The sequence below is a fragment of the Mustela nivalis genome, assembly GCF_964662115.1.
Source record: "Mustela nivalis genome assembly, chromosome: 1".
In the NCBI taxonomy this organism is placed as follows: Eukaryota; Metazoa; Chordata; class Mammalia; order Carnivora; family Mustelidae; genus Mustela; species Mustela nivalis.
In genome coordinates, this window is record NC_139020.1 from 1767447 (window position 1) to 1785349 (window position 17903).

At 66.3% G+C, this 17903-nt stretch overlaps 2 protein-coding genes across 3 annotated transcripts in view; both read left to right on the plus strand.

Annotated features, from left to right (window-relative positions):
• Positions 1-17903, plus strand: part of TSPEAR (thrombospondin type laminin G domain and EAR repeats) — a 205494-nt gene that overhangs the window by 182320 nt on the left and 5271 nt on the right. For both annotated transcript variants that reach the window (XM_082720531.1, XM_082720532.1), the window contains exons 3-9: positions 1766-2004; positions 3883-3973; positions 4792-4948; positions 6592-6723; positions 7360-7589; positions 8616-8802; positions 9329-9558. In XM_082720531.1, coding sequence (XP_082576657.1) covers positions 1766-2004; positions 3883-3973; positions 4792-4948; positions 6592-6723; positions 7360-7589; positions 8616-8802; positions 9329-9558 — 1266 coding nt within the window. The remainder of the gene's footprint in view (positions 1-1765; positions 2005-3882; positions 3974-4791; positions 4949-6591; positions 6724-7359; positions 7590-8615; positions 8803-9328; positions 9559-17903) is intronic.
• The window catches only part of CFAP410 (cilia and flagella associated protein 410), a 293294-nt gene that overhangs the window by 177982 nt on the left and 97409 nt on the right, over positions 1-17903 (plus strand). The window lies entirely within an intron of this gene.

Here is a 17903-nt window from a genome sequence, read left to right on the forward strand (position 1 = left end):
AGCTGGGCTCAGGACCCACCCAGTGACCGTGGTCCTCCCCACCCCCTCAGTCAGGTCCTGACCTGTGTTAGGTGGCTGCCCACACCGAAGACAGAGTCTTCCATGCGTCCACTCTGCTGACCTGACCTTGACCTAATAGCTCCCCAGAACGCTGACCCCGCTGCCCCCCAGGGCTCCTGCTCCCAGGAGGGGCCTCCAGCACTTCCGGGTCCCCCGCCCTTCCCTCCCACTTTCTCGGCTCAGGTCCCGTGGCCTCAACTGCTGACCTCTCGGCGCCTGCTCAGACACCCCAATAAACTCACTCACCAGCGCATCTGCTTCCTTTCTTCCGACCCTCATGGGGGTGCGGGTGCAGGGGTCTGAGCAGACATTGGTCTCCTCCATCCGGGAACATTTCTAGGAATGGGGGACTGAGAAAATCCGCAGGGCAGGGCCCCGGGGTGGGAGGCACACCCTGGCCCTGGAAGATCAGGGCTGCTGGACCCTGCATGCCCCCAGAACCCGGGATGTGGGCATTCCTGTCCCAGCAGGGCCGTGGCTGTGACGCCAATGCCCCTTCCCGGCCTCTTGTCTCGTGTCTCCAGCCCCACCGTGAGGATTTCATCCTGACTGTGGTTCTTGGCTTCCACATTTCGCCTCCCCCTCCCTGAGAGTGGCCACATGGGAGAGAGCTCCCCGGCCATGGAATATGTCCGGGTGCCCCGTCCCAGCCTGGGAAGCAATGGGGCCTCCGTGTCCCCTCAGCACCACAGGCCGTGTGACCCGCATGTGCCAAGTGTGTATTCCTGGGTGAGGTATTAGCTCGAAGACGGGGACCGTGGCGGCTTGTACTCTGTCCGCGGCATTGTAGCCCGGGCAGGGGTCGTGGTTTTAGGAGATGGAGGCTTGCGGGAGACGCTGCAGCCTGGCTTCGATGCCCGCTCTGGTGCCCAGCTGGAGCTGCCAGCTGCGGTGGGTTGGGAGCTGGGGCCCCTGAGGGCCTCCGACGGGTGCTCAGATGTGCGTGGTCCAAGCTGGGAGGCGAGGTGCGGCCTTCACACTCGTGCAGCCGTCCCCACCGTCCGGGTGCAGACTTTCCCATCTCCCCGCGGAGCCGCACGGCCGCTCCTGCCCCAGCCCCCTCACCCCCGTTCTAGGCTCTGTCTCTGCACGTGGCGGCTCAGGGCCCCTCACGGAAGTGGGACCGTGAGGTCCGTGTCCTGCAGGACTGGCCGACTTCCCTTAGTGTGCGGCCTCCAGGGTCAACCATGTGAATGCTGGGACGCGTCCAAGGTTGAGTAACCGTGCCTCCCACAGGCAGACCACGGGTCCCCTGGGCCGCTTCTGCACGTGAGCGCCTGTGGACGATGGGGTCCGCGTGGTGCCTCTCCCCGGGACCCACCCCTCCCTCCGCGCTCTGGCCCAGAGAGGACTTGCTGGGTCCTGCGCTGGTTTCCGGGGCCCGTCCCTCTGTTCTCCCCAACAGCTACACCGAGCGGCAACCCCCGGTCCCCAGGGCGCGCCTCCACGCCCCATTCCAATGCCCCATTTCCCACGGCCTTGCCAGCACGTGTCCTGCCTGTTGGAGAGTAGCCGTCCCGATAGGTGGGAGCGGGGCTGGTGGGTTTCATCACAGACCGGGCCACCGCAGTAGGGCCTGCCTGTGAGCTGCCCTGCCCTCCCCTCCCCGGCCCTGCCCTCCCCTCCCTCGCCCCGTGCTCTCCTGCGCAGCCTCCCCGGCCCCACACTCCCCTGTCCGACCTTCCGGCCTCACTCTGTCTTTCAGAAGAACGAGTACCTGTTCACAGTGCTGGCGGAGGAGCCGGACGCCCTGCTGCTGGGCCTGCGGTACTCGCCCACCCGGCTGCACTTCCTCTTCCTCAGCCAGGACACGGCGGGGGCCTGGCAAACCCGGGTGACCTTCCGCAGCCCCGCTCTGATGGACAGCCAGTGGCACACGCTGGTCTTGGCCGTGTCCGAAGGATCCTTTTCCCTCACCACGGACTGCGGCCTCCCGGTGGACATGTAGGTAGCAGGACGCCCGGGGAGGGGGCACGGGGCTGTGCGCCGCCTGCCCAGACGCGCCCAGGGCAGCGGGGCGGGGCGGCTGTCCCAGGCACGGCTGGCATTGTGCAGTGCCCACCCTGGGCACTTGGGCTTGTGGGCAAACAGCCTCTGGGAACCACGCTCTGGGGCAGGAACACAGGGTCATCGGGGGTCCGGGACCAAACCCGTCCCCTGGAAAGGCGGGGTGTGTGGGGCGGACGCAGGACCCCAGGTCGGGGGCGCTGGATGTGGCAGGCGTTGGGGGAGGGGCGCACCCGCAGAGCATGGTCACGTTGCAAAAGCCCACAGAGCAAACCCACCAGGAGCTCCGGCACCCGACTCGAGCCCGGCTCGGCTCTGTGGTGTCAGCACATCGTTGGACCCAAGACCCGGTTTGCTGGTCGGGGCCCAGGGAGTGCGAGGCCACTACAGCTCCAGCTAGACATGCCAGCACCACCCCAGCCCCAGGCCCGCGGAGGCCAGAGTGCCTTCCCTGGACCGCCGTCCCCTGGGTGCTGGGCTGGACCAGGGAGGGAGGCAGAGGGCCCTACAGGGCTCAGGGGCGCTGGGCACTCTTTTTTTTTTTTTTTTAAATCATAAATTGTGCTGTTTACGTTAAATCTATCATTATTGCAAATATTACTTGCAAAGGTTGACTCTCACGCTGCTTTCTTAGAGGACACTTAGTCCACAATGAAAAGAATCCTTGCATTCACACACTTGGTCTAAGTACGTCTCTACTACCAGTGCCCTCCGGGACCCCCAGGTGCGGCAGGGCCTTTACTGGGCGATGACGGTGGGGACCCAGCAGTGGGGACAGCTCTGTGACGGGGAGGAGCGTGGGCCAAGGGAGGGGACAGAAGGAGCTGGGGCTGCAGCCGATGGGGCCGAGGAGGAATCTGGCCCTGGGATCGGGCCTCACAGGCCTCACGGTGCATGGAGGGCGCACTGGGATCAGAGCTGCCATGGGAACACGGAGCATTCTGGGATGGCGGTCGGGAACCGGCCGCACGGTGGCCCGCTGTAGCCGGATGCAAGCCCGGAAGGGGCAGGTGTGTTTACGGGATGGTACGGCGTCGAGATGCAGGAGGCAGTGAGGAGAGAGCACACGCCTGGCCCGTCCACCCCAGAGGCTCAGCCAGACCTTCCCCTCTAGCAGACACCCACCTTCCCCCACCAACCCCAAGCTTCACCCGCCGTGTCCACATCAAAGTTCAGCTCTGGCCACGTTTCCAACATCTTCCAGGTCCCCAGCAGGGACCCGTCCCTCCCAGACACCATCTGCTCCCCCGCAGGCTTGGGGGAGGGTGGGCACTGGGGACTCAATGCCAGTGGGAGCCACGGTAGGTTCCCGAGAGATGGAGGAGCCACTGTATGGACAACTCCGCAGCCACACTTGCGGACGACTCCTGTTCTGGGGCAGAGAGCGTCCCTCCAACTGAGGTCTGCCAGAACCCCAGAATAGAACCTTGCTTGGAGACCGTCTGCAGGTGTGATCGAGTTCAGTTGAGGTCGTCCTGGATGACCTCCTGTCCAGAGTCTAGTGTCCTTCTCAGAAGAGAAGAGGCCAGAGAAGGCCACCCGCAGACAGAGGCTGAGGGGTGCATGGGCTCCAAGCCAGGGCCACCAGAAGCCCCCAGCGGCTGAAAGAGGCCAGAGGAACCCGCCCTTGCGGCCTCGGAGCTGGGGACCGTCCGCTGTCGAAGCCCCGCCGTGCGTGCTGATTGTTACAGCCGCCCCGGGAAGCCAGTATCTTGCCCGGGCTGCCTCCCCCTGCCCTTTTCTCCATAAATGGGCTGTGACACTGCGGCCCCCGCCACACCCTGTGACCCTAAAACCACCCTCCCATGGTTCCAGAATGGCTGACGTGCCCTTCCCGGCCGGCCTGTCAGTGCGAGGAGCCCGGTTCTTCGTCGGCAGCAGGAAGAGGACCAAAGGCCTGTTCACGGTACGGGAGGGGCTTCCCGCCCCGCAGCAGCAGTGCTCACAGAGGGACCGTCCCTGCAGGCCTGCTGTCCTCACGCTCCGGCTGACAGGCGGGCTGTGTGCCACGCGGATCAGGGACCCTGGGCTGCACTGGGACCCCTTACTGGCCAGGCACATTCTGCCGTGTTCCCTCTTCCTGACACACGCGTGGCCACGGCCCCCACAGCTCACACCCTCTGCCCTCAGGGGCCTGCTGTGCCCTCTTCTGTGGAAACCGTCCCCCACCCCTCAGCGGAGGTGGGCCTCGCACCCATCCCCTGCGGCCCCGACCGCCCTCAGACCCCGGGTGCTCGGCACCTGCCTCTCCCCTAGACTGCAGCCGGGCGAGCTTGTTCCCTGAGCACAAGGGATTTGTTTCGTGCTGTGTTGTGTCTAGACCCGTGTCTGAGACACGATAGGCGCTTGGTGAATAGGTATGGATGGCGCGCTTGCGTGGACGGATGAGTGGGTGGGCGGGTGGACGGACGGATGGTGGACGGACGGATGGACAGACAAAAGGACAGATGGTTGGATGAGCAATACAGCCCAGTCACCCTAGCTCAGTTCACAGGAAAAACGCCTTCCGTGACTCAGTTACCTTAGAATGATATAGAATTCCCCGCCATTGCTCTCACGCTCCCCACCCCCAGGCAATCAGCAGACCCTTCTCTCCTAGCTCTGGAGGTCGAGGGACCTACCAACCTCCATTCCCACCCCTCCCCCGGGGTCCAGACAGGCTGAGCCCTGGGGTCCTGGCACTCTGGGCACGAGGTTCTGAACGTGCCGTCCGTCTCTCTGCAGGGCTTGGTGAGGCAGCTGGTCCTGCTGCCCGGCTCAGACGCCACCCCGCGGCTCTGTCCCTGCCCGAGTGCCGAGCTGGCCGTGCTGTCCATCCCTCCTGTCCTGCAGGGAATCCCAGGGAAGCCAGAAGATAATGAGGTGCTAAAATATCCCTATGGTTAGTAGGTCAACGCCACCCACTCCCCTTCACTGATGGTGGCCCCACGAGCCTCGTGGCTTTCCCACGCCCCCTGGGAGCAGACAGGAGAGTGATCACCAAATGAACAGAAGGACTGTCTCCGCCAAACCAGCCAGCACCATCCACCTTTCCTCCAGGAGGCTTGCCCAGTGGCCGCCAAACCCCACTTGGGTGGTGTCCCCAGGGAACCGCTGGTCCTGCTTGGGACGCCAGGGGCTGTTCCCTAACGTCACCTTCCTCCCCTTGGGCCTTCGGACTTTCATCTGCCGCCTGCTTTGCCCCCACACCAGTATGTGAGGTCTTTGTCCCCATCTGCCTCTGACAGCCACACCTCAGCCCCCCGCCCCGGGGGACCCCGAGGGTCCCCTGCCCTGCTCTCTTTAGTGTGTGCCTGTGTGCTCTCCAGGTAGAGAGGTCCTGTCGGGGCTGTTTGTGTAAGCCACACCCCTGCCCCGGAGCAGCCGCGTCCCCACACTCCGCCAGGGAGACAGCCCCCGCCCCTCCCGAGCCTCAGGGTCACACTCCACCAGTCGGGGAGCCCCGAGCACATCACCCCCACAATCCAGTCCTGGCCTGGGTTTCCCAAGTCCCAGCAACACTGGCTTGTCTGCTGCCATTTTTTTTAAAGATTTTATTTATTTGAGAGAAGGAATGAGAGAGAGAAAGAGGGGGCGGGGCAGAGGGAGAAGCAGATTCCTGCTGACCAGGGAGCTCGATACGGGCTCGATCCCAGGACGCTGGGACCATCACCTGAGCCGAAACCAAGAGTTGGACTCCACCGACGGAGCCACCCAGGCGCCCCACCCCACCCCCGGCTGCTTTTTATTTGTTCACGTTGGGGAGCACTTTAATAGTCTACAGATTGGGGTGCCTGGTGGCACAGTTGGTTCCGCATCCGGCTCTGGATTTCAGCTCAGGTCATAATCTCAGGGTCCTGGGATCGAGCCCCACATTGGGCTCTCTGCTCAGTGGGGAGTCTGCTCCCCCCCCGCCCCTCCCCCCCCACTGCTGCTCTGTCTTGCTGTAAAGTAAGTAAATCTTTCCAAAGATAGTCTACATCGATGCCATTTATCGCCATGATATTTGGAATGATTTTATAGTGACTGTAATTTTGAATAATTTTTATTGTAAAAGAAGAGACCCAGAGGAAAATGACTTCCCTGCCCAGTGGAAATTTCCTGCTTCTGTCCAGTTCCAGCTCGGAACGAGAGGCAGGAGGCAGGCTGTGAGCCCAGGTGTCCGCCGCGCGGGCAGCAGCGCCCACATCGCTGTGAATCCGTCTCGCAGCGTCCTCGGGACCATGTGGCTTGACCCGAGCGGCGGTGGAGCCATCGGAAGTGATGGGGTCGAATGCCGGGAACAAGACAAAACTAGCCTCAGGCCGTGATGACTGAGGATATTCCAGGGGACGGTGGGCAGGGAGGCTGCGAGCCTCGCGGCCTCCGTCCTGCCGTGGGGGCCTCACTTCCTCCCGGGGGCCGTGTTGGAGACCCCTGCGTCCTCACGGTCCCCGCGTGGGTGCAGAGGCAGTGGCAGGACTGCCCGGGCCGGGGGCAACCTCCCAGCTCCACCTTCCTCCAGGGAACCCGCGCCTGGACGCTCCCCTTCCCTGTCTCCCCCAGAAACGGACGTGAAGGTGACGCTAGGCTCCCGGCCTCCGTGCACCAGGAAGGAGGCCGCCCAGTTCTGGTTCGACGCCAGCCGGAAGGGGCTGTTCCTGTGCGTGGGCAGCGAGTGGGTCTCCGTGTTAGCAGGTGAGGGGGCTCTGGCACTTGGGGCTTCTCGAGCCAGCGCTGCTTGGGAGCGGGCAGCGAGCCCCCAGGCCAGCAGGCCTGCGTGCATCATGTGGGCAGGGCTCGTCCCCCCTGCGCGTCTCATCCCCGTGGCCCCAGGGGGCAGCCTCCTGGCGCCCCGTCCGCCCTCGGATCACAGACACCAGGCGGCGATGCAGGAGCTGGAGGTGTGCGGTTCCCCTGAGCGCTCCCGGCGGTGCCTTCCCGCGTGGGGATGGGAAGTCGAGGCTGCCCAGGGCGCCCGAGGCCCTTGCCCGCAGGACATGGGAGCTGGCTGTGGCCGCCGCTTGCGAGTCTTGACCCCAGTCCCTCGTGTACTTGAGGGCACAGCCCTGTGCAGGAGCCGCAAGCCTGGGAATGTCTTCTTAGGACCCGACACGTCCGGGCCGTCCCCGCAGCGTCAACGGCCACCCCGTGCGCGGGAAGCCCAGGCAGGCGCGAGCTGTCTCCTCTGATGGCCTCTCTGGGAGGGTGGCACGCGGTCTGGGCCAGTCGCCCCGGTGAATGCCTGACCGCGGCAGACGCGGGGTGTCTGGGCGTGGGACCCTGGGGTCGCGCTCCCGCTCCGGGAGGCCCTCACCGCTCCGATCGCCGCAGCGGCCAGGGAGAAGCTGGACTATGTGGAGGAGCAGCAGAGCCTCCTCACCACCTCGGAGACGCTGGGCCTGGAGGTCTTTGCCATCCCCGAGGCCGGGCTCTTCGTGGCGGCCGCCAACCGCAGAGCCACGTCCGCCATCTACAAGTGGACAGACGGCAAGTTCGCCTCGTACCAGAACATCCGCACGCACCAGGCCCAGTCCTGGAGACACTTCACCATCGGGAAAAAGGCGAGTGTGCGCCAGCGACCGTCTCGGGACGGGAGGCTGGGACGGCTCGCGCGGATGATCCGGGAAAGTATTTCTCGTGGTTTCAGAGTCTTACCTGGGTTCCCGGCAGCTTACCCGGTGGGGCAGTCGGCCGGGGTCTCTAATCCCAGCACGGGAAGTCTGTTTGGCTTCCTGCAGAATGGAGACGAGACCGCGTCCACCCTGCGGTCCGGCTCGACGTAGACCCATCGGGGCTGAGCTAAAAGCTCGTTGGTCCATTTGAGGAGCCGGTCAATGAGGTGGGAACCTCTGGGGAAGGGGCCAGACTCTGGCAGGGGGCCGGGGCCGGAGCTGGGGGTGAGACCCTCGCGGGCAGGCCCTTTGCAGCCTGGGCCAGAAGGAGCAGGGGCCCCGACGCTGGGTCCGAGGGACGCCCTCCGCTCGATGCCTTGTCTTACCAGCTCCGTCTACACCCTTGGCTCTAGAGGCAATGTCCTGGGGCGGCTGTCCTGCGCCCGGGCCCCCAGTGGCTCACCCACAGCTCGTGTATGCCAGGCACAACCTGCCCTCACCGCGGCCCGCCCCAGGATGGCCGGGGAGCAGAATGGACAGGGCTCTGCGCTCCCGCTCCCGCCGTCCGCCCCAGCCCAGTGGCGCTCCCCGTCCTGCACGGCGAATGGCTGAGTAGCGCTCTGGCCTTTGGGTTATCTTCATATAAAAAATGTTAACGTTGCCTCAAAGAAATACCAGAAAATTCAGCCAAGACAAGGGCGGAAGTTCTGTCTGGTGCCTGACGCAGGCGCAGGGCTTCCTGGACGCACGCCCGCTCCCGGGCTCAGCAGATGAGCCCCACACCCAGCCGGCCTGCCTCCGGGCCTGTCGCAGGCCGGGCACGGAGGACAGCCTGCGCACGAAGCCGTCGCCAAGCCTGGGGATGGAAACGGGGGCGACGGGCCGGCGACGAGACGAAGGGACACGGGCGCGCGGCAGCGGCAGCGGCAGCCCCCGCACCTGCGCCAGAGCCAGCGTCCGGGCCCTCTCTTTCAGGTCTTCCTGGCTGTGGCTAATTTCGAGCCGAATGAGAAGGGTCAGGAGTTCTCCGTCATTTACAAGTGGAGTCAGAGGAAGCTGCGCTTCACGCCTTACCAGAGGGTCCCCACCCACAGCGCCCGGGACTGGGAGGCCTTCGAGGTGGCTGGGGAGCACTTCCTGGCCGTGGCCAACCACCGGGAAGGTAGGCCGTGGCCACGCACACGGAAGGAATCCATGGTGGGGCGAGGGGGAGGCTGACTCACCTGCCAGTCTGTCTCCACCTGGTTAACAAATCCCGAGTCACACCTGGCCCGGTGACATCCGGGTGAACACACCTGAGCGCCTCCTTCCCGTCCAGGCCGGAGGACAGGTGCACCGTCTGCGTGGGGGCCCGCACAGTGGGGGCGGGGATGCGGGCCCGACCACCGCATTTGAAACGAAGCAGCTAACTAACCCACTAACGAGCCTCCTCCTGGGCGGGCTGGGGCGGTGGCAAGGTCAGCTGCCGGGCGGGCAGAGGGACGGCTGCGGACGGTGTGCGGGCAGTCGCTGGAGGAATGCGGGACGTTGCTTCGTGCCTTCTGGGCACAAACCCTGGGACGCAGCAGGTGCAGAGTGGGGGCCAGGCCGGGCCGGGGCTGGGGGCCTGGTTTCTGGGGTGATGGCCTGAGTGACCGCGGCTGGGGGACGTCTGCCCGGCGTCCCTCACGGCGGCCGCTGGCTCGCAGGCGACAACCACAACATCGACAGCGTCATCTACAAGTGGAACCCGAGGACGCGCCTCTTCGAAGCCAACCAGACCATCGCCACGTCCGGCGCCTACGACTGGGAGTTCTTCACCGTGGGGCCCTACTCGTTCCTGGTGGTGGCCAACGCCTTCAACGGCACGTCCACGAAGCTGCACTCGCACCTCTACGTCTGGCTCCTCGGCTCCTTCCGGCTCTTCCAGGCCTTCCTGGTAAGGGGCGTGGGAGCCCCGGGTCCCGCCTCCGTTGGCCACCCGGCTTCTGCCACGCGGCCGCTAGAGACAGGCGACCCGGAGAGCCAGGACCGGTGCCCGGCCGCAGGCCCTCGCCGAGCACTGCCCCCACGGGAGGCTCAGGCTGAGCCCGCGCTGCCCCGAGACGAGCCTGACACCGAGGCAGGAGGCGGCCCTGCTCTCCCACTGGCAGGAGCTTCCCGGGCAGCGCGGGGTGCTCCGGGGGCTCGTGGGCCCTGGCCAGGCCCTGACCGTCTGAAGGGCCCGTGGGCATCAGACTCCTGCCCCAGGGCAGCCAGGCAGCAGGGCCCCAGCGGGCCCAAGTATGGGGGCAGGGACAGCACTGGCCACTGTCCCTTCAAACCGTGAAGTCCCTCAGCGGCTTGCAGGCTCCACGGGCAGTCTGGCAAAGTGCAGAGGAGCGAGGGGCCACCTGGGTCGATCGGGACGCCATCGCGCAGGCTCCGGGCCTGGCTGAGGGTCGTGGGAAGCAGGTGCAGGGGCGGGGTGGGGACGCACGCCACCCATCTTGGGACACCGGGCGGGCGCTGGCTGCCTTCCCGGCTCGCAGTGGAGCTGTGGGCCGCGTTCTCTGCTCACTGCAATCACCGTGGAGAGCTGTCGCCGCCGACAGGACTCCTCCTCCCTGATCCTTCCGGAACATCCTCTGCTTGTCTGCCTGGCAGTCGGTGCGGCTCCCTCGGGGAGGGACATGAGGGCAAGCCGCAGAGGGTGGGGCCGCGGGAGGCGGCCGGGTCCGCCATGTGTAGGCCGCCGAGAAGAGCCAAGAGAGTGGCCCCTCGTGGCCGCGGGCAGGAGGGAGTGGCTGGGCCGTGTGCCCGGCGCGGGGAGGTCCGGGGCAGCCGCGGAGCGACACTGAAGCTCGTGTGGGACAAGGCGGCCTGGGGTGAGCACGAGGCACGGCCCCGAGTTCCCTGGCAGGAGGAGGGGGTTCCTGGGGCTGCGACTCCGGAGACGGGGCGCCCAGAAGAAGAGGGCCGGCGGCGGGCAGGAGTCCTCGCGGCCACGGCCTCTGTGCGGGCCTTGGGGGCTGAGCACGGAGCCAGGCTGGCGGAAAGTGCGGGAGCCCGGAGCTTCGCCCCCTCCACCCAGCCGGCCCTCACCGCCGCCCTGCGAGCCGCCCGCACTCTCCCTTCACGCCCGGGGGCGCCGGGGCACAGGGTCCCGGGACCGGCACCTGGCCGAGCCGGGATGGGCGCCCAGCGGTGGACAGATCGTCGAGCACAAGCTCCCTCCACGGCGCCCGCCATCGCCATGAGGCCAGGACCCCAGACGCCAGGTGGGCTGGCCGGGGCGGAGCCGTGCCCAACAACGGGGCTGGGCGTGGGTTCGCCAACTGGAAAGGGTTCAGCGACCAGCTGGTGTGGGACGAGAGCCCAGCCCATGAGAAGGTGGTGCCGGAGTGTCTGGGAGCCGACCCTGGGTGGCCACGTAGGGAATTGAAGGGAGGCCTGGATGCACGGACTGGGGCGGATGACAGGCCCCAGAGCCATTGTGGAAGGGCCTGCCCGGTGACAGGCACACGGCAGCTCATGGGGGAACCGCACAGGATGTCATGTGGAGGCCAGCTAGGGGAGGGGGTCCACGTGCCCGTGCATCGGGGGCCCGCGGGGGGGACCACGGGAACGGAAGGCTTCATTCTGTAGGGTCATGCGGGATGAGTGCTTCCAAGGAGCTGGCGGGTGGGCGGGGGCAGGGAGCAGGCCCCGACCTGTCCCGAGAACAGGGTCCCGTAATGAGCGAGGAGGGAACTGCCTGCGGCCGCGTGGCCACCCTGGCCGGGTCTTGAGCAGAACCGAGAAACCGCGCGTTTGGTAGGACTCAGGCTCCTGCCGGTTTGGGAGGGTGTCCGGGAGATCGTTGTCCTGCGGCTACCAGCACCGGGATCCCAACTCTCTGCACTTGAACCGAAGACCCCGGTAGAACCACCTTCTTCATCAAGGGCTGCTCCCGGAGGCACCACCTGGCAGGGACAGAGCCACCGCCGCCATCCTCCCCAGGGGCACGCACGGACAGCGGGGGCCTCCAGGCTTCAGTGAAGGACCGAGACTCGAAACAGTCGAGCTCGTGTGTAGACGTGCACCCGCGCCGGACCAAACCCAGCTAACTCTAGGAACACGAGGGATTTTGAAAATTGCAATTACCCTAATTACCCTTTAAATTCTAATTACCTTCAGAAGAACTCAAGGAGACATCACCTTCGTAAAGTCTGTACCAGATGCTATGAAGGGACAGTTCTTGGGCATTAAAAAGAGGGTTTCTGGCCCTACAGGAAGATACGTGTCAACCAGACTGGAAAGTCGAGGCGGGGGAAACATCTAGATGCAGGAGAAGATGAGACAGACCGAGGAGATGAGACACCCCAGGAGTGACGCGGGAGCGGAGAGCAATGAGCCATTGAGGGGCTCCCAGACCCGGACCGTGCCGGCCGCTGGGAGACGCTGGCCCCGGAGACCAGATCTGCGAGGCTCAGGCTGCCACTCCGCGGGTTTCTCCCCTGGGTTCCAAACGAGACCACTTCCAGTCCGAAGTCTGTGTGCTGTGCCGTGGGCGGGAGAAGGAACCCAGGCCACCACCGAGGGTTAGTCCCCACCCGGTGAAGCGTGACAAGCTCCTCTGCCGTGTGGCTTCTCCATCCGAGGAGAGGCGGGAAGCCCCCACCGGCCGTCAGCCCCCACCCGGTGTCGGCGCTGGCTGGTCGGCGCAGCTGCGTGGGACACGGAAACCGGGTGGGGGGCGCGGCCCACGACGTGTGCGCCTGTGTGCACCGGAGTCACCAGACACCGGGAATCGGAGTGGGAGCTGCGGCTCCGCCCAGATGGTGGTGAGGACAGTCCCACTGGCCTGCGGGGAGAGGCCGGGGCCGGCTGGGGAAGGCGAGGACAGCATGGACGCGCGGCCGGCTGGCGTGAAGGCAGGACGGGGGGACGGAGCCGCAGCAGACGCCGCCGAGAGGGGCTTGCGGACACGGCGTCCCCGGGGGGCTATCCGGGTCACAGAGCAGGACGGAACGGCTCCCGGGGAGGGGCAGGACCTGCGCGAGGCTGGAACACAAGGTCATGGCAGACACGGGGATTTTCTTCCCCAAAAAGGGAAAAGAGGGGAGTGGGACGGGTTGGGGTTGCAGCGGCGATCCCCGGCTTTCGGACCGCCGCCGCGGGCAACACTCCGGGGCTCGTGCGCGAGGAGCCACGGGCAGGGTGGTCACTGTTCAACAGAGTCTGCTTGACCTGCATGTGGGGGCTGTCGCTGGGGTGGCACGGAGCTCCTCCTACCGCTGAAACCCCGGACAAGGGCAGGGCTCGGCGGGAGTGACACGGGGAGGTGGTCTGGACACCGTAAGTGCTGACGGGGACATCTCGATGCTGGAGTCGCCCCGTGGACAGAGCCCGCAGGCTCCGTCTGGGGTCCGACACTGAGTGTCTGTGCTGGGGCTCCTTGGTTGAGGGACAAGGGGCAGGGGTGGTGAAGGACAGTAGGGGGCCCGTGTGTTCTCCCTAGAGCTCCAGGAGTCAGAGGCATTTCCCGGGGAGCCCTTAAGGGGTACAGTCGCCCACAGCCCCCAGGCAGGGGCCACATTGTCTCCAGGGGCCCAGACCCCGGACGATAAGCCAGGTTCCCCAGCCGGCCAGACCGGATGGCCGTGGGCCCTGCCCTGTGCTTGGGACGTGGTTTTTCCTGTTCCTGAAGGCCTCAGGCCGGAGACGCTGGGATTCCCACGGGTGCCAACCTTTCTAGCTCCCCTCTGGAAAGCCTTTCCGCTGCTGGTAGAGAGATTTGAAGGCAGATCGGCGGTCGCCCTCGCTCAGCTGGCTCGCGGTTCGCCCGCAGGCCAGTTCACAGACGAGAACACGGAGGCGGGAAGCAAGGGGACCCAGCTGGGGGCACGGGAGGGGTGTGGAGGGGCCATCCGTCCATCCGTCCATACGAGGCCCCATCACTGCGGGGGGCTCGGAGTCTGGACTGGGGCCCTGGAAGGGGTCCCTGGGGCCGTGTGTCCTCCCCGCACCTGTGAGCGTGGCTCGTCCCTCTGAGAGCTCTCCGTCCGCCGGGGGCTGGGACGAGACACTGAGTGTTGCTGAGCAGACCCTCCCGGGGTCTGAGCCTGCGCTGAAGGCAGGTGGGAGAGGCTCCGGGACCGTGGTTTCAGGACTCCATGCCCGGCGACATCGGTTGAGAGCCAGCCCCGATGGCAGCCTCTGTTCTATACTTTGGGGCAGCCTCTGAGCGCCTGCCCAGTCTGCGGGGGTTCCCAGGAGCCAGAACTCTGGGGGCACCACCGTCCCCCGACCCTGCAGGCCACCGAGGGAGGCCCCGGGGGACCAGCGACGTCGTGCCCCGCCCCAAGGCCTTCCCTTATGCGCCCCATCTCCTCACACCTGCCGCCCCCAGCCCCGCAGCAGCCCACTTTCATGGTTTGCCAGCGATTCCCCCACTGTGTTTAAATCCTTTTAGATCCTGGCATTGCCTGAGTGTTTCCTGTTTGAAGTTTTACAACATCTTTTGTGACCGTGCGCTTTGAAGCAGGCAAGGCCGGGAGCTTTGAAAGACCTCGGGGTCCTTTTGCAGAGGGCGGGGCCGGGCGTGGGGCCGACGGTGTCTAAGGACGTCCCGCAGGACGGTACTGGCAAGGAGCTGGGGCGCGCTGGGCACCCGAGGTCGGCTCGCAAGGAACGCCCTGGCCAAACGGGGCTGGTGGCCTGTGAATGGGATGCTGGCTGCTCACAGCATCGCCCCAGGAATTCCGGAATCTTCCAGCCGGGGGCAGATACAGGGCTCCGATGACTGGGCCTCCGCATCGTAGAGCCAAGGGGGCCGGGGCTGGGTGTGTCCAGGAAGGCAGGAGCTCTGTCCACGGGAAATCCAGCCTCCTGCGCTCACGGGCCGTGGGGCCGGCGGTCACGGTCATCAGATGTGGACCCAGCATGGGGCGTGGGGGAGGGGAGGGAGCCGCTGACCACGTCCGGGTTTGTGGCCCCGGGCGGCGGGCTGATGGGCGTGAGGGGCTGGCAGAGCGCCCCCAGGACTCCCGGGGGAAAGTCTCAGGTGCCAGGGACGGGGGCAGCCGCTGAGGGAGGGACGGGCAGAGGGGAGCTGGTGGTCAGCGTGCGTGTGGGGGCAGCGGGTGAAGCTGGGGCTCGTCAGAGGCTCCGTTTGCACCGAGTGCGTGAGAGTCCGGAAGCAGCTGGGAGGCAGACAAGAGTTCGCAGGATGACAGCCGTGCCTGCAAGCTGGGTGGCGGCAGAGCCCCTCGGGGTCAGCACGGCGGGGTGGCCCTGGGACGCAGGCTGCCTCCTGGTGCCTTCTGTTGGCTCGGGGGGGCAGGCAGCCTGGGGGAGACCCGGAGATCAGCCAGGGAGGGTGCTGCTCCCCCAGAGCCCCCGGAACTGGAGTTCACCCACCCTGGCCGACTGCCTTCCGTGAGGTTGGCAGCAGCCCTGCCCTGGGGCCCGCTGGGGGCCACCCGCCTTCCCTTGGCAGCACACCTGCCTCCCTGTCCTGCCCCCGGCCACTCCCGACCTTGATGCTTTGCTCCATTGAAGCCAGAAACCAAGGGCCTCCTGGCCCAGCCTGAGCCACCGGGAGCCCACCCACCCACGAGGGAGGCTGTTGGGGGCTCCAGGTGCGTCTGGCTGCCAAGTCCCTGAAAAGCCATCGTGCTGGCAAGGCGCCCGGGCAGCCAGGCACCGTGCCGGGGGCGGTCGGGACAGGCCCAGGGGAATTCCGTGCAGAGGGACGGCGGGAGGGGCCCGCCCAGCCCAGCAGGTGCCGGCCACCTCGCCGGGGGCCAGGCAGGGTTTGGCAGGCCTGTCCGATGTGGGAATTCCTGTGAGTCCCTCGTGTGCCTGGGGTCCCGGAGCCGCCTGACAGCAGGCCCGAGGCCCTTGCTCCCCCCGGTCAGGCAGACGCTCCCCACTCTGGCTTCGGAGCCGAGGGTGCGGGGGCGGCCTTGTTCTGGGAGGGGCTCCAGCAGCCCTGCGTGGGGAGGAAGGGGTCATCGACGACCAATGGCGGTGGCCCCGGGAGGCCTCCTGGGGGTCTTGGCCTCCCTGTGCCCAGATAAAACCCCAGATGCCGAGCTCAACTTAGGCTCCAGGTAAACCGTGAATAACTTTCGTAAAGTCTGTCCCCAGCAGTGCACAGGACACACACAGACTGAAACCCCTGCTTCCCTGGAATTGGAAGTGCATGAGGCACCCCAGTCCTTGCTGTATGGGGGCGTGGAGCAGGGGCAGGCGACACCCCTCAAACCACTCAGGCACCGAGGGCTCCTCCCTGCCTTCGGCTGCCAGCCACCCCCTTGGCCATCCGCCCACCCCGGCACCTCCTCTGCCCGCGCTCCGGGAGCCTCCCACAGCCCCCCTCGGGGCCCCGTCTGCACGCACCTCCATGCTGGCCCTGAAGGCGCGTAAGCGGGCTGAGGTTCCGTGGCTGGGAGCGGAGGGAAGCCCTGGTGCCCGGGGGGGGGGGGGGGTGTTACGCCACCTGTGGCCACATCACTGCGGGTGTGCCCATGCCTGTGTGTGTGCAGGTGTGTGTGGGTATGTGGGTACAGTGTGTGTGCGGGTGTGTGCACGCAGGAGCGTGTGGCGTGGGTACGTATGTGTGCCTGCGGGGCTGCAGACTCGCGCGTTTGTACACGTGCGTCTCCCCGTGGTGTAGCTTCCCCAGCGCGGGGCTGGAGGCAGTCTGTGGTCCGGTGGACTGACGCTCCCGTTCGCGCCCGTGTGACTCTCCGCGCGGGCGTGGGTCCCCAGCAGGTGTCCTGGGGACCATGCTGACGGCTCGTGGGCCTCAGGAGTCCGTGAGCCTGCTTGGATGTGAGGCGACCCCAGGGGACAGACCCCGCGCCCCTCGTGGAGCCACAGACACGCTCATCCAGACGGGCCTGAGCCCAGCCCCCGGCGCCCACGCCGAGTCAGTGACCGCCGGGGGTCCATGTCCCCTTGTCCGTGTCCAGGGAGTCTTACTGTTTCAGCCGAAACCCACCTGTTTCCGCTCCTCAGGACAGGTCCAGACCTGTTTCTGGAGCCGCTGGAGTAGGGGCCCTTGGCGACCGCGGGAGGACTGCTCTCCGAGGTCAGAGGGGCCCCGGCAGACAACGGCCCCCTCTGCTGGGCGTGGAGAGAATGCCGCCTCGAGCCACGCACTTTGGTCTTGGTCCTGTGGCTGGGGTTGGACAGGGGACAAGCAGGCAGGCTGGGCCGCACATCCCGAGTTTGCAAGTGAGGACAGTGACACCCAAGCAGGTGACAGATGGGCCAGGGAGCTCACCTCCCTGGGCCGCACGTCCGCCCACACACCCTCATCTTCCCACCCGTGCTTTCCATTCGATGACGCGGAGGACGTTTTCCCGTGGACGCCGAGCTCTCCTCGTCCCCGGTGTCGCTGCCCCGTTATCCCCACGCCCTGCCGTGCAGGACGTGTCGTCTCCCGCTGCCTTCGAGCTTCTCAGCCTGTCTTCTGCGCCAGCTACGGGGACTCGACGTGTCCAGGCATGGGTCTCTTACTTACTCTGCGCTGGTCTCTGACCTTCTCGGGCCTGTGGTTGGTGGTTTTAATCCAGTCTGGAAACAGTCCAGCCCTTGTGCTGGTGAAGGTCCTCTCTGTCTCCTCCTCCTGCCCCCCACGGGTGCCCGACCACATCACATGGTCCCGCGGGGCGTGGGCTCTGTCCGTGTGTCTTAGGACCTCTTTTCCCCGTCGTGCGCTTCCGTTCAGACGACTCCGGACGGTCTCCCTGCGGTTGCCTGATTGTCCCTCCGGGACGGCCCAGGAACTGTCCCGTCCCGCGAGCGTCCGAATCGAGACACGACATTTCCGTTAGAGACGACGCCTCGGCTCCCTCGGTTTTCACGCTTCTGCGCTGGCCGCGGGCGCTGGCCGCGGGCGCGTTTCCCGACGGCTCTCCCCAGAGTCCTCGCGGGGCCTGCGTGGGCTGCGGCCGTGTTTGCGCTGTTGCCGCGTTTCCGATCCGTGTTTCTCTCCATCACACATCGCTCTTGCCTTCTGCGGAAGCCTCCAGCCTCCCGGCGGCTGCCCCTGAGTCCCCGGACGTCGGCCCCAGGTGTGAGCTCCAGGAGCTGGACGAGACCCCGACAGGTCGAGGGGCGACCTTGGGGCTCCCCCTCCGGGCTCCCTCCTGTCTCGGGGGCTTCCTCTCATGTCTAGCCGCTTCAGAAGCTCAGACTCTCCCCTGGAGACCCCCAGCCAGCCAGCCTGCTGCACCCACCGAGGGCCTGTCCCTGCGGCAGGAGGGGGAGTCAGGCAAACACGCGCCGTGTGCACGGGATTCCCTTCGT